We start from the raw sequence: 14,143 nt of genomic DNA on the forward strand, positions 1-14,143 counted from the left end.
CCCCTGTCGGACTCCACTTCCCGGTGGGCCCCGCGGCGGGGCGGGGCGCGGCGGGCGGCCCGAGGGCGTGGGCGGCGGGCGGCCCGGGGCTGGGGAGGCTACTGCCTCCCTGGGCCTGCCCGGGCGGCCGCCTCTGCGATGCCGCTGCTCGTAGAGGGGCGGCGAGTGCGGCTGCCGCAGTCCGCCGGGGACCTCGTCCGAGCCCACCCGCTTTTGGAGGTGAGCAGGGCCCGGGAGGGGTGTTTCGAGGCGGGCCCGAGGGGACGGGCAGGCGGGCGAGAGCTCTCCTCACCCCGCAGCCACCACCCGCTCCCCCCGAATGAGACTCTAAACTTGGCGCAGCTGAGGTGCTGTCGGCACATCCGGAGCTCGGGCCGCCGGCAGCCGACTCTCGTTTGGGACATCTTACTACCTTCTTTGGACCTTAGAGGGCATCTGTTGAGGCCTCTCTTTCCCAGAAGAGGAAACGGGGGCACAGAGAGGTTAGGCGACTTGCCCAAGGTCGCCCAGCACCGCGGCTTGAGGACAGTCCGGAAACCCCTCTTCCAGGACAGGGTGGTCTCAATCCCCAATCTGCACTTGGTCTATTTAGGCAAATCTGAGCAGCGCCGTTGCTCGCTCCCTCGCCCGGGATCCCCACCCGTGTGAACGGGGCATCGTCCTTGGGGTCTCCGGAGGCAAGGAGGTTGTTCCAGGGTAGGTTTCGACGGCGTTTGGGCAGGGGCATCCTGGCGGGTCCCCTAGCCTTCTACCCCCTCCCATCGGAGCATGGGTCTTCCGGTTATTTTTAACCAGAAAAAAAAGGCCCTGCTTTTCCCCAGCTGAGCCTTGTTGAGGACCACGCCCTGATGGAAGGGTTTTGTTTTGTTTTCTGCTTTTGTCCTGAGATAGACCTCTGAACTCTTAATTCCATAACTTATGCAGAGTCTCTGGGAAAGAGTTCTTACTGTTAAAAAAAAAAAAATCGGGACCAAACCTCCCACTTGCTCCAGATCCACTTATGGAGGAATCAATCATTTCATTGATGTAAGAGATACCCTTAAACCCTTGTTGAGCCTCTGCTGGGTATGGCGTTTGCCTCTATCCCTCCAATCAGGGCATTTACAAGGGGGGGGGTTGGTGTTTAATCACAGAGTGTCTCGAATACCATAAACTGTTAATTAAGTGTTACAAAGGAAAAAAAAGAAAAATCCCTTTCACTCAACAGTGTGAAGCAGGGGACCTGACTGAGTCTATAGGCTTAGGGAAGGTATTCTTAAGGTTTCTTCTGTCATGGCACAGTGTGTAATGATTTGGTCTGCATACTTGTTTTTTGTTTTTTGTTTTTTGTTTTTTTTTTTCCCAATGATCTCTCCCTTAGAAGGTAAGCTTCCTGAAGGCACACAGAGTATGTGTCTTTGCTTTGTATCCTCAGAGCCTAGGGCAGACCCTGGCAGTGAATCTGCACTCTGTAAATATTTGTTGCACAAATCAGTAGAGAGCAGAATGACCCCTGAAAATGACCCGAAGGGTGAGGAGGTGTTCCTGAAGGGGAAAAGGGGACAACTCTGTGATTCTCAACTTGCATTTCAAGAAAACAATAGTAGTATTAGCCAACACCTACTGGGCACCTCGCAGACACCAAGGCATCGCGTTAAGCACTTTCCTTGTTAGATGTCACTGCCACACCATTAAGCAGGGTAGGGAGTTGGGAGCAGGACTCACCAAGGGAAAAAAAATTCAGCTGCTTAAAGAATTTAGGTGACGTACTGTTTTTATGTCTGTTTGAATGTTCCTGTGATAAAAAGTTAGAAAGATCAGCATCTCAAGCAGCACCCTAAGTGCGGGGAGAGGGGGAATTAGGTGAGGTACGGGGGTGGCTGGCCCTCTTGAAGGAAGGTTTGGCCTATATAGGGAGACAGGGCCTAGAAAGGCTGTGTAGTGGGGACCAATTTGCATTACAGGAACGTGGAGGGGGGTCACTTCTGGCTTCAACAGTCTAAGGAAGATGGGGGGCGGTCTACTGGGGCAAGCTGGACTGTGCTTTGTGTGCCCTGGGCAGGAGGGCAAGGACCCTGCGGTGGGTGGACTGGCCGGTGTCCCTGGTGGGGAGAGAGAGGTTGGGAGGAGTGGAAGATAAGCCGGGAGAGGTCGGTTGTATCCAGGTTGCAAGGGTTAGGTGGTTCTTTCAACTGGTACGCAGTGTGGAAAAATGAAAGGTTTAATTCTTCTTTTGTAGTAAGTAGTGTGTCTGTCCCCTTGGTAAGAAAAGAGAAAGTATAAATCTCAAAAAGAGGGAAAAAGAATCTGTAACCACAGCCATTTTTTCACATTTTGGTAAATAACCTTACAGAGGTTTCTCTTGGTATATGATATGCTTTTTTGAATGATAGCATTCTTTATATTCTGTTTTATAATGTCTTTTTCATGTAAGAGGAGGCAGTGAGTATGCGGTACGAGCAGTTACAAGCCTGTCCATAGCCAGGCCTAGCATAAGACAGTGCTGACATGACAGTGAGAGAGTCCCAGCCTAGGAAGCACTGCTGCTGCTGTTCCTGTTTGACAGGTGGGGACCGTGGGGCGCAGGGGTGAAGCAAGCTGCCCAGGGTCCCACATCCTGTGAGCGGTGAAGCCTGGGTCGAACCCTGGCAGAGTGCCTTGCCTCGAGCTCTGTTGCTCAGTACTGTAGCTGCTGGCCACATGTGGCTATTACATTTAAGTTAATTAAGATTCAATAAAATTTAAAAATCAGCTCCTCAGTCACACCAGCCACATGTCAAGTACTTAACGGCCACGTGTGGCCAGTGGCTCCTGTGTGAGTCAGGCAGACACAGACCGTTGCCATCACTGCAGAAAGTGCCTTTGGATGGTGCCGTCGGGAGCCTTCACTCTTAAGCAGTCCCTGGATGCTCTGAAACCAGTTCTGCAACACCGTGTGAACTGGTTCTGTGGAATTCCATGGAACTTAGTTCCTGCTTTTAAGCATTCAAGATATTTATGCTCTTGCACCATTATGAACATTCACAGAGCTAAATCTTTATAAACCCCTGGAATTATTCCTCAGAAAGGTTTTTTTGAGCAGAAAAGTGATGTAACAAAATCAGTGTTTCGAAGCAATGATGCTGGCAGCCAGCAGGGAGGTTAGAGCGGGCAGGGGAGACCTGGGTGGGGGGCGGTCAGGTCAGGGAGCAGAGGTGGGGAATGGTGACAGTCAGCCCCTTCAGACCTGCTCAGTTAATTGTCACACAACCCAGGGAGTGGATGGCCTCATCCCGGTTTCCCAGAGGGGACTAAGCACAGAGGCTCGGCCCCACACCTGGGGCCACTCACTCGAGGGGAGGCCCCGTCCTGCTCTGTATTTCCCGCCCGTGTGTGCTTATGCTGCGTGAATTTAGATGTGCAAGAATAAAGGGCTGAGATGAGGTTGCACCGGTGAGGGTGGGAAAGAAGGCTCAGTTCTGAGAGCTGCAGCGGGTGGGGATTTCTCACACACCACTGTTTGCAGGAAGAACTGGCAGAGTGTGGCAGCAGGGGTAGGGGACATGCGGCGTCCTCTGGGCTACAGCTCAGCGGTGGGTTAACACGGGTCAACCAGCTACAGCCGCCGGCCAGATCCTGTTTGTGGATAACCCACCAGCCAAGAGTGCTTTTTTACATCTTTAAATGGTGGAGGAAAAAAAGTCGAAAGAATACTTTGTGACAAGTGAAATTGTATGATATCATATGAAATTCAGTGTCACCTGTAAATAGTTTGCTGGGAACACTGCCCCAGCCCTTTGTTACGTGTTGTCCACGCTGCTTTCACATACAGCAGCAGAGCTGAGGAGCCTCAACGCCCAAAATATTTACTGTCTGGCCCTTTTCTGAGACGAGTGTGCTGACCCCAGGGTTAGGAGCAGTGTCACTGGCTTGGGACTGGGAAACGAGGATGGCCGGTAGCAGGTAGAGACTGAGGGAAAAGATATTTTTTAGTGAATCTTGGTGTCCAGAGAATAAAAAAAGTTGAGAAAACTGGAGGTACTTTTATTTCAGAAAGGATGTGAGTTTATAAAGTAGGACTGTGTTTTTCCACAGGGGAGAACTTTGGCTAACCTTCTTTTCATTTCTTAAAGTGAAAGCCCAAAGCAACGTGCTGCTTCCACTTTGGTGCCCTTCTCTCCTGACAATTCGTGCTTCTGCTTCTCTGGGAAACCAGTAGGAGCTGTGTCAATGAGAGACATGATTTTTGGTCTTGGATACACGAGCAATAATTCGTTTCTCAGAAATAGCTTTGCTTTTGGGTGGTGACCCAGTTGTGAAATGTGCAGTAAAAATTTGCTTTGCCTCCTTCCTCCCCCTCCCCCAGAAGAATCAAAAAACTGAAAACAAAACAAAACAAAAAAACCCCCCAAAATGGTAAGTGTTAAAGGAATAATAAAAAGGGAATTCTGCATTCTCCTTTATCTCATTTTGAATTCAAGGTGAGAAGTGGTATGAAGATGAAAATTGCTGATACGAGGTGTTCCGAGGTTTTGAACAGTTGGCCTCATCCTTCTCCCCCGACTCCGCAGCACAGCGGCCCAGCCGTCCCATCTCACACTGCCTTTCGCTCAGTCCTTAGTTCCTTTCTTACGTGGAGGGGCTGGTCTCATTGTAACTGCTGCCTTGCTTCCAATTCATGGAAGACTATTAACAGAGAACCCTGCATAACTCATCAAGCAGATCATTCGTTCTTTTACATCTCTTGTGTTCTGTTAAGCAAGCGCTAACCTAAGTTAGCACCGGCGTCAGGAGTGGCCTGAAGCCAGTGTGAGACTTTGAGAAGGTTCTGCAGTCTGGATGGTTCATGCGTGCACTGAATTCACACACTTGGATAGGGATTTGTGTATTGAGGACTTTATTTGTTGCAAGTAAGAAGGAAGTTGCGCTACATTTTAGTGATGTATCAATTTAACAGTTTTGAAAAAACAAAGTTTAATTTAGTTTTCATTAAAGAATTTGCCACCTGAAGATTTTTTTCCAGGATTACTACATTAAGAATTTGCACAAACATTCAATTGGTCAGCATTTTGACACCTAATATTAACCTATCCTTTTCATACACTTGCTAATTTTTGGTTTTCTACTTTTATAACATAATCACATCGTAGAACATTTAGGGACCAGAGAGCGGACAACAGATACAGTTAACAGACTCGAGCTGGCCCTGCTCTGACCCAGTCATGGCTATTTTGGTGAATTTCCTTCCAGTGTTTTTTCCTGCACTTCAGCATTGTTGTATTAGTAGCATATTTATAGCTTAAAAATTTTTTTTTACGCTCTTGTATCTTGCTCTTCTGCATACATTTCTGACCTCTTTTCCCACGGTCTTCATTTTTCATGACAGTGCAGTTAGCAGTTGTGAGTTGGTTCTGCATAATTTGCTTACCTTTCTGTCGTTGTCCCCAGTTTTTTGCCATTCTCGGTGACGCCGGGCTGAGCGCATTTTGGGTCAGTCCCACAGTACAGATTTCCAGAAGAGGGATGAGTAGGTTGGGGGCAGGGAAGGTCCGACCCCTCTTCTTCTAAAGAAAGTGAAGAGGGTCGTGAAGAGAACCCGCTAGTCTCTATAATCCGTTTCTCTTTATGACTGCGAAATGGTCAGGCGTCTCGTATCTCTAATAAAGAACGGTGAAAGAGGGTTTTGCATCTCATTTCATAGGTACCAGAGTTTTGTTTTATCGGGTGGAGAAAGAGCAGAGCTCCTTGTTCCCTGCGCGCTGGTCCACACGTAGCTCCTGCTGCTCCGTGCTCGCCGTCCTGTCGGATAGACGCACACTTCAGACCCTGCGAGTGTGTGCTTCCCACTTAGGGCACACGTGGCTCTCTCCACCTCTCTAGTGACTCAGTCCTCACTAATTTCCATCACTATTTTATTTTTTTTTAATTAAACAGGAAAGAGCCAGACTTCTCAGAGGTCAGTCTGTTCAACAAGTGGGACCCCAGGGCCTTCTGTATGTTCAGCAAAGAGAGCTTGCAGTGACCTCCCCAAAGGATGGTAGGTTAGGAAGCAGTGAATTGGGCACTATTCCCAAAGGCTATTGGATATTTTATTCTATTTCTTTTTTAAACAGGCTCCATCTCCATTCTGGGTTCTGATGATGCCACCACTTGTCACATTGTGGTCCTGAGGCACACAGGTACGGTGGGAGAGATGAAGGAAACCATGACTGACACTGACCCAACACGTGGGGCCATTCATTCTCGATTCGAGCTTCCTGGGGGTCCTGTCTGAGACCTGGCTCTGCTCACCTCGCCTGCGGTCTGCATGGTACCTCCCTGTGGCCCCGGTCAGACGGGTTGGCTGGGCAGCACAGACGTCTCTGTTTTTCCTTCTTACAGGCCGTTCAGGGACGAGGCGGCGGCTGTGGCGGCGGACGGCGGCGACTTGGCCGGCTCGCCACGTTCCCATCGGGAGTAACGTGAGGCATCTCACCCTTGTTCTTCAGGTAATGGGGCCACCTGCCTGACACACTGCGACGGAACCGACACCAAAGCTGAGGTCCCCTTGATCATGAACGCCATAAAATCCTTCTCCGACCACGCTCAGTGTGGAAGGTGAGCGCCGCGCATCTGCGTTTTGGGATTTGGGAACTTGGCACTGTTGTGCGGAGGGAACAGCCGCGGAAGCTGTTCCAGCAGCGCCGAGTGTCACCAGCACAGTGGCCGTCCTGTCCCCTTGAGCAGGAGTGGCACAGTGTTGGCCCCTCGCCTGCAGCTGCTGAGCGGACGAATGGGTGGTGGGGCTGGGCCGGAGACAGGGCGGGTGGTGGACGGAAGGGCCGGCCTCCAACCTGCAGGTTTATTCTCAGTGATGTGCTCTTAGCTGTTTGTGTGCTGGGTGTTGCCTTGTTCCGCTGCCAGCTGGGGAGTCTTCATTCCTTCAGTAGTTGTTTGTTGAACGTCTCCTGTGGACTAGAACATGTTGCAGGTGCCAGTGAACAGAGTAGACAGAAACCTGCCCCCGAGGTGCCCCTACTCTGAAGCAAGGAGACAGTCAGTAAGCAAAACAGGGTGTTAAAGGGTGGCAGGGACTATGGAGAAAAACAAGGCGGGGGAGGAACCGGGGGTGGCTGGGGAGGGAGGGGTGCAGTTTTAGGTGTCGTGGATTCTGTACAAAAGCTGACGTCTGACCCTCTCAGTGGTTACGCAAAGCGTGACCACCTCTGTTTCCCTCGTGCCGGCCCGGGATTGAGCCGCGGGGTCACACAGCTAGTGGAGCGGGGCCCCTGAGGCCGGCCTGGCCGCCCGACCAGGGCTCAGGCCCCACGACGCTCCACTCCCTGCGCCGGGGGTGGGCTTGGCAGGCGTCGCTCTCTCCTCATTTGACGTCTTAGGCAGCCGTGAAGGAACTAGTCCAATGATATGCAGGTTCTTAGAATCCAGGGGTTATAAAAAATAGCCTCTCTGTCAGAGTTTCGCTGGTGTAACACAGATCGGTTTTTAAATTTAACTCTGCTCCTGCCAGGCCTGCAACAGGCTGGGCCATCTTCATGGTCTTGTGACCTGTGCTGTCGCCAGACGGCTGGGCCTGCAGGTGACGGGGCTGGACTCGGCCGCGGGCCCCACTCACGGTTCTCAGAGCACGGTTGTGACAGATCCCAGGTCTGTTCACAGAGAGATCATGAGGCCCCTCGATGCTTTCCCCTGTGCTGCTTACGCAGAAGATTCTGGTTCACTCCTCAGCAGGATTTTGTCAGCAGAAGCGAGTGTGAAATCTGGCCACACTTTCCAAAGCTCTGGTCCCCGGGTTGTCGGAGGCCGAGGACAGGGGTTAGCAGAGGGGTGAGCGTGGGAACCTCAGGGCAACAAAGTCAGTGTGGTGTTTTCAGTGGCAGGGCTTCCCGGAGCCCGCTCTGTGCACCGTGACTCGCTGCAGGGGTGACAGCAGGCGATGTTTCCCAGGCTTACTTGACCCCAAGAGCAGTTTTTCCTGTCTCACATGGCTGACGTTCAGGGGGACACGCTTTGGGCAAAGCTGGTGTCATAGATTATCATTTGCTTTAGAAACAGACCCATTTCCTTCTCCATAAAACAGAGATGATAACCCGTCTCTCCCAGATGCTGGACGGTCACGGAGATGCTGCCTGTGACGGGCCTAGTCAGCCCCCTACAGGACGGCCCGGAACCCTTTCCGGTCAACACCCTGCTCTGTTAGGCTGAGGCATCTGAGAGGTTTTGGAAGAGCCCCACTGGGGGTGGGTCTGTAGTATGATACGTACGGCCGTATCTCCTGGAGCAGCTTCCTCGCCCTCTGCGTGGAGGTGGCATCATGTTTGTGCTGAGGCATGATTCCCCTGGCCCTAGGCCACCCGGGCGGGGTCCCAGAAACTTGCCCAGCCTCGGCAGCCTCACCCCTGCCCATTGCGCCACACCAGTACCTTGTACATGGTCCGTGGGCCTGGAAGTGCCACCGTGGAGTGAGGGGTCGTGGAAGCCAGGAGCCAAAATTCAAAGCAAAGCCGGCACACGCTGTCACCATGTTGTCTGGCCTCTGACCACCCCGTCTCTTTGCCAGGCTGGAGGTGCACCTCGTGGGAGGCTTCAGTGACGACAGGCAGTTGTCACAAAAGCTTACTCATCAGCTTCTTAGTAAGTTCACTTTTTCTCTCAAATTTGATGAAAACATGTACCTGCCTTTGCTTGGATAAAAATTCCAATTCGTACAAAATCCTCGAGGGGCACATCTGCTTGGAGCCACACAAACTGCTCAGCTTGGAATCTTTCATAAAGACTGAAGACCAAAGAGCTAGCTGTTTGGAGCTGGTGGGTTGGGGACAGGATTCTGCCAGCAGCAGTCAATGCCTTCCAGAATATCCAATGCTGTGAATTGTGCAAAAACCATACCACCCTTGGTGCAGAAATGTCCATTTTAGTCGGCAGAAAATTAAAACACTGATAACACCATTTTTTCCTTGTTAAATTAGCAAGTAAAAAGGAAAAAAAAAGATGATGTTCTGTGATTAACCGTGAGGCAGTGAGGGAAGTGTGTTCCTGCAGCACTGGAACATACTTACGGTGCAGCCTGTCGGGAAAGCCATTTGGTATCATGGTCTCTATCTTTGACCTAGTAATTCCCCTTCTGGGAATCTAGTCTAAGAAAATAATCTGTAATGTGCGTGGAGGTATGCCCAAAGATGAGCAGTTGGTCACTATTTAGAAGAGGAAATAATCTAATGTCCATTAGTGGAAGAATAATTATGTAGCTGTTAAAAAATAATATTTATGAAGCACTTTGAATTACATGGGAGAATACATATGTACAGAAAATCAGGATATAAAATTGTCTGCATGGTATCTGAGTTCAGCTGTGCACAGAAAAATATGGCGGGAAGTGCACTGAATGTTAGCCTCTAGGATTGTGGGCATTAAAAGCCCATATACTTACACCATTAAAACCCCCCATGTTCCTGTACTCTCCTGTGTTTTCCAAATTTTTCATAATGATCAAATTTTCTATGACTGATAATCAGGAAAAGAAGTTCTTCAGGAAATGAGTGAAAATCCCAGGAGTCATGTTTTTCCCTCCCAACGTCTCAGAATGCAGAGAAAAATGGAAAGCCTTGGTCGAAGTTTCCTTTTGGGCTTAAGGCTAGGAGAGCGTGTGTCACGTGGTGGGCAGGGTTCCGTGGGTCAGTTCCCAGGAGTCTGGCCTCTGATACGTGGGCCAGGGGTGCTTGACAAGGTAGTGGATCCCACCTCCGTCCCCTTCTTGACTTGTTCAGCATATGTTCTAATTAAAGGAACTTTTTTGACACCAGTTTTTAAATTCCATCATAGGTGAATTTGACAGACAAGAAGATGACATTCACTTAGTGACATTATGTGTGACAGGTAAGTTCGGCCGTCTTTCCCAAAGCACATCTGTGTGTTTCAGGGACGTTTTGCCCTCGCCCTTAAAGCAGCCCTTAAAGCAGGACCCAGCAGCCAGGCCTTAGTTGTAGGCAGTAGTTTGTTGCTGCTTTACTGCCTCCTCCTGGCTTTTCCCATCGCTGGGCGGCCTTCCCCGCCCTTCCCAATGTCCAAATCCTGCTCCACGTCAGTTGAGATCCTGACCCACCTTGAGTGCAACTCCTCTGTCCCCCTTCCTTGGGATTCTCGAGGGCGCCTCTGTACTCCTGGGAGGGGAAGGGGCCAGACCCGAGAGGAGGCGCTCCCTTGCGTGTAGACGGCGGAGAGGCTCGGACTCTGGAGAGGCCGTGTGTTCACCATAACCTGGCTGCTCGGGGACGCTGCGGGGAGGCAGGAGCACTGTCCCTTTCCCATTCTGGATTTACCCCCCATTGCAGTGGGGCGCCTTCTTGGCCTCTATTTCTAGACGATGAAAGCAGTTGTTTAGTATTTCTTAAAAATTAGATCCTAAAATTTTTTTTATTTCTTAGAATTAAATGACCGGGAAGAAAATGAAAACCACTTTCCGGTAATTTATGGCATTGGTAAGTATAGCCTGTTGATTGGAGGGCTGGAGGCCAGTCACACAGTGACGGGCAGGCTCTGTGGTGCCCACTGCTGTCAGAATGTCACAGTCTTAGGCCCAAATCCTGGCTCCTCTGTGTATTTGCTGGGCGACCCTGGCAAGTAGCTTACTTTCCCTAACCTTTATCTATGAAACAGAGAAAATGCCCACTTCTGGAGACTGTGAAGGGGAAACAAGGTGGCAAGTAGAAAGCTTAGGCGTCACCCCTGGTTAGGGGACAGCTGAGTGTCAGTGGTCTCTGCTGCCCCGAGCGGCCCGTGCAGCTGTCCCCCAGCCAGTGCTCTGGGGGCTGGAGCGCGGTGTTTGAATCTTCTCCTACATCAGGAACCAGGTAAGGTTTTGACTGAGAACAAAGATCCTACAAAGGAAAGTGTGAAGCCATCAGGCTAAAGGAAACCCAGAACCTTCCTTCCTCCCTTCTGTGACAGCCCCTAGGACTCCCGAGGCTGTAACAGGGTGAGGCCAGCCTCTGTCTTTACAGAGGGCTTCCACCAGATCTGTAACATTTGATTTATTTACCCGGGGGGAAGGTGTACCAGTGTTCATTGCTTTATTCTCTGTATTTTGTGTCTGAAATAGTAAAAACTGAAACACAAACACTAGACTTGGCCACGATCCCAGGCCACGTTTGCAGCCATGTTCCGTCACGGGCCCGTCAGGGAAGCTTTGCCACACGCTGTCTGAAGAGATGGCGCACTTCCCATGTGGGGCGGCCCTTGGTGTGGATCCAGGTCTTACCTGGTCCAGCTCAGGCCTCATCTGCTTCCAGTGAGCTGCTTGGCTCTTTCCCTTTCCAGGGAGATTCTATAGACACATCAGAGTAACTTTGTTCAGTTTCCACTTTTCTCTCTTTGGGGAGACTCGTCCATGTTCTGCACGCGTGGTGGGAGGAGTGTAAGACTGGGCCAACTTTCCGTTTGTGGCAGTCGTCAGTTCGAAGCTATTCTGTCGTCCCTCACAGCTGTCAACGTTAAAACTGCAGAGATCTACAGAGCCTCCTTCCAAGACCGAGGTCCGGAGGAGGAGCTGCGCGCAGCACGAGCTTTAACAGGCGGACCAGTGAGTTTCATGTTATCTTTGTGTTACAGGGTTAAGTGAAAAATAGGGAGTGTCAAACTGCAAAGCCTCAAGTTTTACAGACCTTAGAAATGAAAAGTTTGTCAGCTTCTTTGAAGCTGTACCTTAACAGGAACCACCACCTACTTACAACACGTGTAGAAGAATGATGGATGTTTTAGGTTATATACTCAGGACCCCAGTTCTCTGCCTTAGAAGGTTTGGGGAGGTACTGTGAACCCCCAGCGTCCAGAGTCAGGCAGAACGAACCCCTCTGACGCTATAAGAACATTGGCGTTGACGGTCCCACAAAGAAAGGAGCGCTAGGAAGGGGGAAGAGGTTTCTCCCGTCCGCACCTGGGACCATGCACTCCTCTGGGCCAGGTCCCTGAAGAGCAGTGTGCTGGGATGAACTGATTAACTCCAAAGAATAGTCAGGCTCAGTTTAAAAGTCCGACGTCCTTAGGGTGCTTTTTAATAAGTAACACCTTCATTTTAAGTTAGAAAAGTAAAAACCTAAGATTTACGCACTGTTTAAGGAGTGGGTGAAAGAGTCCTTTAAAAATGCTCAGTGTGAAAATAGAAACCGCATTCAGAGCACCCAAAAAAATGTGCTCACTTGTGAAATGCTGACATTTTCGTTCAAAAATGTTCAGACTCAGAGTGGTCCATTTTGCCAACCCTTTAACATTTTTAGGATTCCTTCTGCAATCTCTCAAGGAGCATAATAGCCTTGATTTAGCTAAGATTCAGAACATATTTCAGTCTCAGTAACCGAAATTGAACATTGCTGGTTAAGCTGAAAACTTACCACTGGCAAATTTAAGAATTCAGGGAATTGATCCTTTGGCAAATTAACAGTTTTACAAATTGGTTTTTCCTTTCCTTTGATGGGGCATCAGGCATGTGTACTTTTCAGTTCCAAGGTTACTTGGGGTGTGCATAATGAGGCCGTGTTTGATGTAGCAGCGAGGAACATGGACTTCAGTCAGACACACCTGGGTTTGTGGCCCTGCTCTGATGCTTCCTGGAAACGTGGGCAGTGTGCCCTCTCTGAGCTTTGGGTTTCCAACCAAAATGGGAAAAATGCCATCCTCCTGCAGGACTCTTGTTAGGACTAAACAAAGTGATTATATTACCCACAAAGTGCAGTATAGACATGCTGGAAGTAGCAGCTTTTGTTATGAGACAAAATTAGAAAGAAGCTTATCATCAAGAAAAATGTCTTAACTTCAAGACTGCACTGGAGTTTGCACTAAAAGGTAGGGTGTAAGCATTAACATTCCTTAAATTCCATCCTCAAAATGTTCTTTTTTAGATGATTAGTATTTACGATGCAAAGACAGAACAACTTCGTATAGGACCGTATTCCTGGATGCCATTTCCCCATGTGGATTTCTGGTTGCAGCAAGATGATAAGCAAATACTAGAGGTGAGAATTTACAGGCTGGGTAAATCTTAACCCTGGTTTCTTCATCTGTAAGGAAAAAAGGGTTTAGGCTAGATAATAGTTTTCCTTCAGTGGCAGTGTTTACTGGTAGGGTGCCACTGGCAGACCCCGTTTAGCTGCTGTGTCACCTGGGGATAACTGACATCCTGGATGGATGTCTACTTATGGAAGCAGCAGGCAACCCACAGCTCTTTCCTCATTAACCCAGTAGACCTTCTTATGTGATTCTCCAACTTAAATACGTTTATATAAGGATCTGAGAACATGCTGATTCATGTTTAACAAACACAAAGGCCATTTGACATCTTTATCAGAGTAGGGACCAGAGCAGGGTTCCTCTCTCATGCCTCGACTCTTGTCTTTCCAGAACCTTTCCACATCACCTCTCGCTGAGCCCCCCCACTTTGTTGAACATATTAGATCTACCTTGATGTTTTTAAAAAAACACCCTTCTCCAACTAACACGCTGTTTCCTGGAAATAAAGCTCTACTCTACAAAAAAAATGAAGATGGCTTATGGGAAAAGATCTCTTCTCCAGGAAGCTAAAAATAGGAATTACCAAAGAAAGCAACCTTCTGGCATGACAGAAGACCACTGGTGGGGGTAGGAGAGAATATGAATTTGTAATCTGCATCCATTGAGTCTTAGGTCTCCTTCTTTACTCAGTGTCTTTCAAATGACTTTAAAATAAAAATCTTATTTTGGCAAAGGCATTTGTTTAGGTTTATTTTTGGTCAGTAATGAGAGGCAGAGGAGCAGCCGGCTTTTTCACTATTCTATAATCAGCTATTTCAGGTACTTGGGTAAGTCTTTCTAATTCTTCTAAATTACTGAATAAAGGAAAAATTGTAACTGAGTTTTTTAAAAAAGAATATTTAAAGTGCAATAAAATTCAGTGAGAATTTATACATCCCCCAGAGATTTTTTTTTTTGGCCCCTCAAATTTTAGAAGCATCAAATCCAAAACTGATGCATTTTTAGAAACTTTTATTTTTCTGAAGTTGCGACCCAAAAGGAGTCACCGTGCTCAATCAGAGGTCAGGTAATGTAAGATTTATGAACTGAACTCACTGGTAACAATTTCAAGAACCTTTATTGAAACCAACATTCAAATAGTATCTCAAGGGTGAAATGGTATTTCAGCAAAATCAATTTTAACAAT

At 48.9% G+C, this 14,143-nt stretch overlaps 1 protein-coding gene across 3 annotated transcripts; it reads left to right on the forward strand.

Annotated features, from left to right (window-relative positions):
• Window positions 1-25: 25 nt before the first annotated feature.
• Window positions 26-13,694, forward strand: NTAN1 (N-terminal asparagine amidase). 3 transcript variants are annotated; one of them, XM_006212078.2, is made up of 10 exons: window positions 26-219; window positions 5,893-5,995; window positions 6,072-6,137; window positions 6,447-6,555; window positions 8,516-8,589; window positions 9,778-9,831; window positions 10,380-10,433; window positions 11,436-11,533; window positions 12,849-12,962; window positions 13,348-13,694. In XM_006212078.2, the coding sequence occupies exons 1-10, from the start codon at window positions 139-141 to the stop codon at window positions 13,525-13,527; spliced, it is 933 nt and encodes a 310-aa protein (XP_006212140.1). In that variant the 5' UTR covers window positions 26-138; the 3' UTR covers window positions 13,528-13,694. The 3 variants fall into 3 exon arrangements, with proteins under 3 accessions (XP_006212140.1, XP_006212141.1, XP_006212142.1); XM_006212079.2 differs by lacking the exon at window positions 5,893-5,995 and having other exon boundaries at window positions 39-219; XM_006212080.2 differs by lacking the exons at window positions 5,893-5,995; window positions 6,072-6,137 and having other exon boundaries at window positions 39-219.
• The last annotated feature ends 449 nt before the right edge of the window (window positions 13,695-14,143 follow it).

Source organism: Vicugna pacos, chromosome 18 (assembly GCF_048564905.1).
Source record: "Vicugna pacos chromosome 18, VicPac4, whole genome shotgun sequence".
Classification (NCBI taxonomy): Eukaryota; Metazoa; Chordata; class Mammalia; order Artiodactyla; family Camelidae; genus Vicugna; species Vicugna pacos.

Excerpts from the sequence above, each read along its gene's own strand:
- NTAN1 (XM_006212078.2), top strand. The coding sequence starts at position 139 with ATGCCGCTGCTCGTAGAGGGGCGGCGAGTGCGGCTGCCGCAGTCCGCC. Across the intron at positions 220-5,892 it reads GAGCCCACCCGCTTTTGGAG|GAAAGAGCCAGACTTCTCAG; the intron begins GTGAGCAGGGCC and ends TTAATTAAACAG. Across the intron at positions 10,434-11,435 it reads TCCGGTAATTTATGGCATTG|CTGTCAACGTTAAAACTGCA; the intron begins GTAAGTATAGCC and ends CGTCCCTCACAG.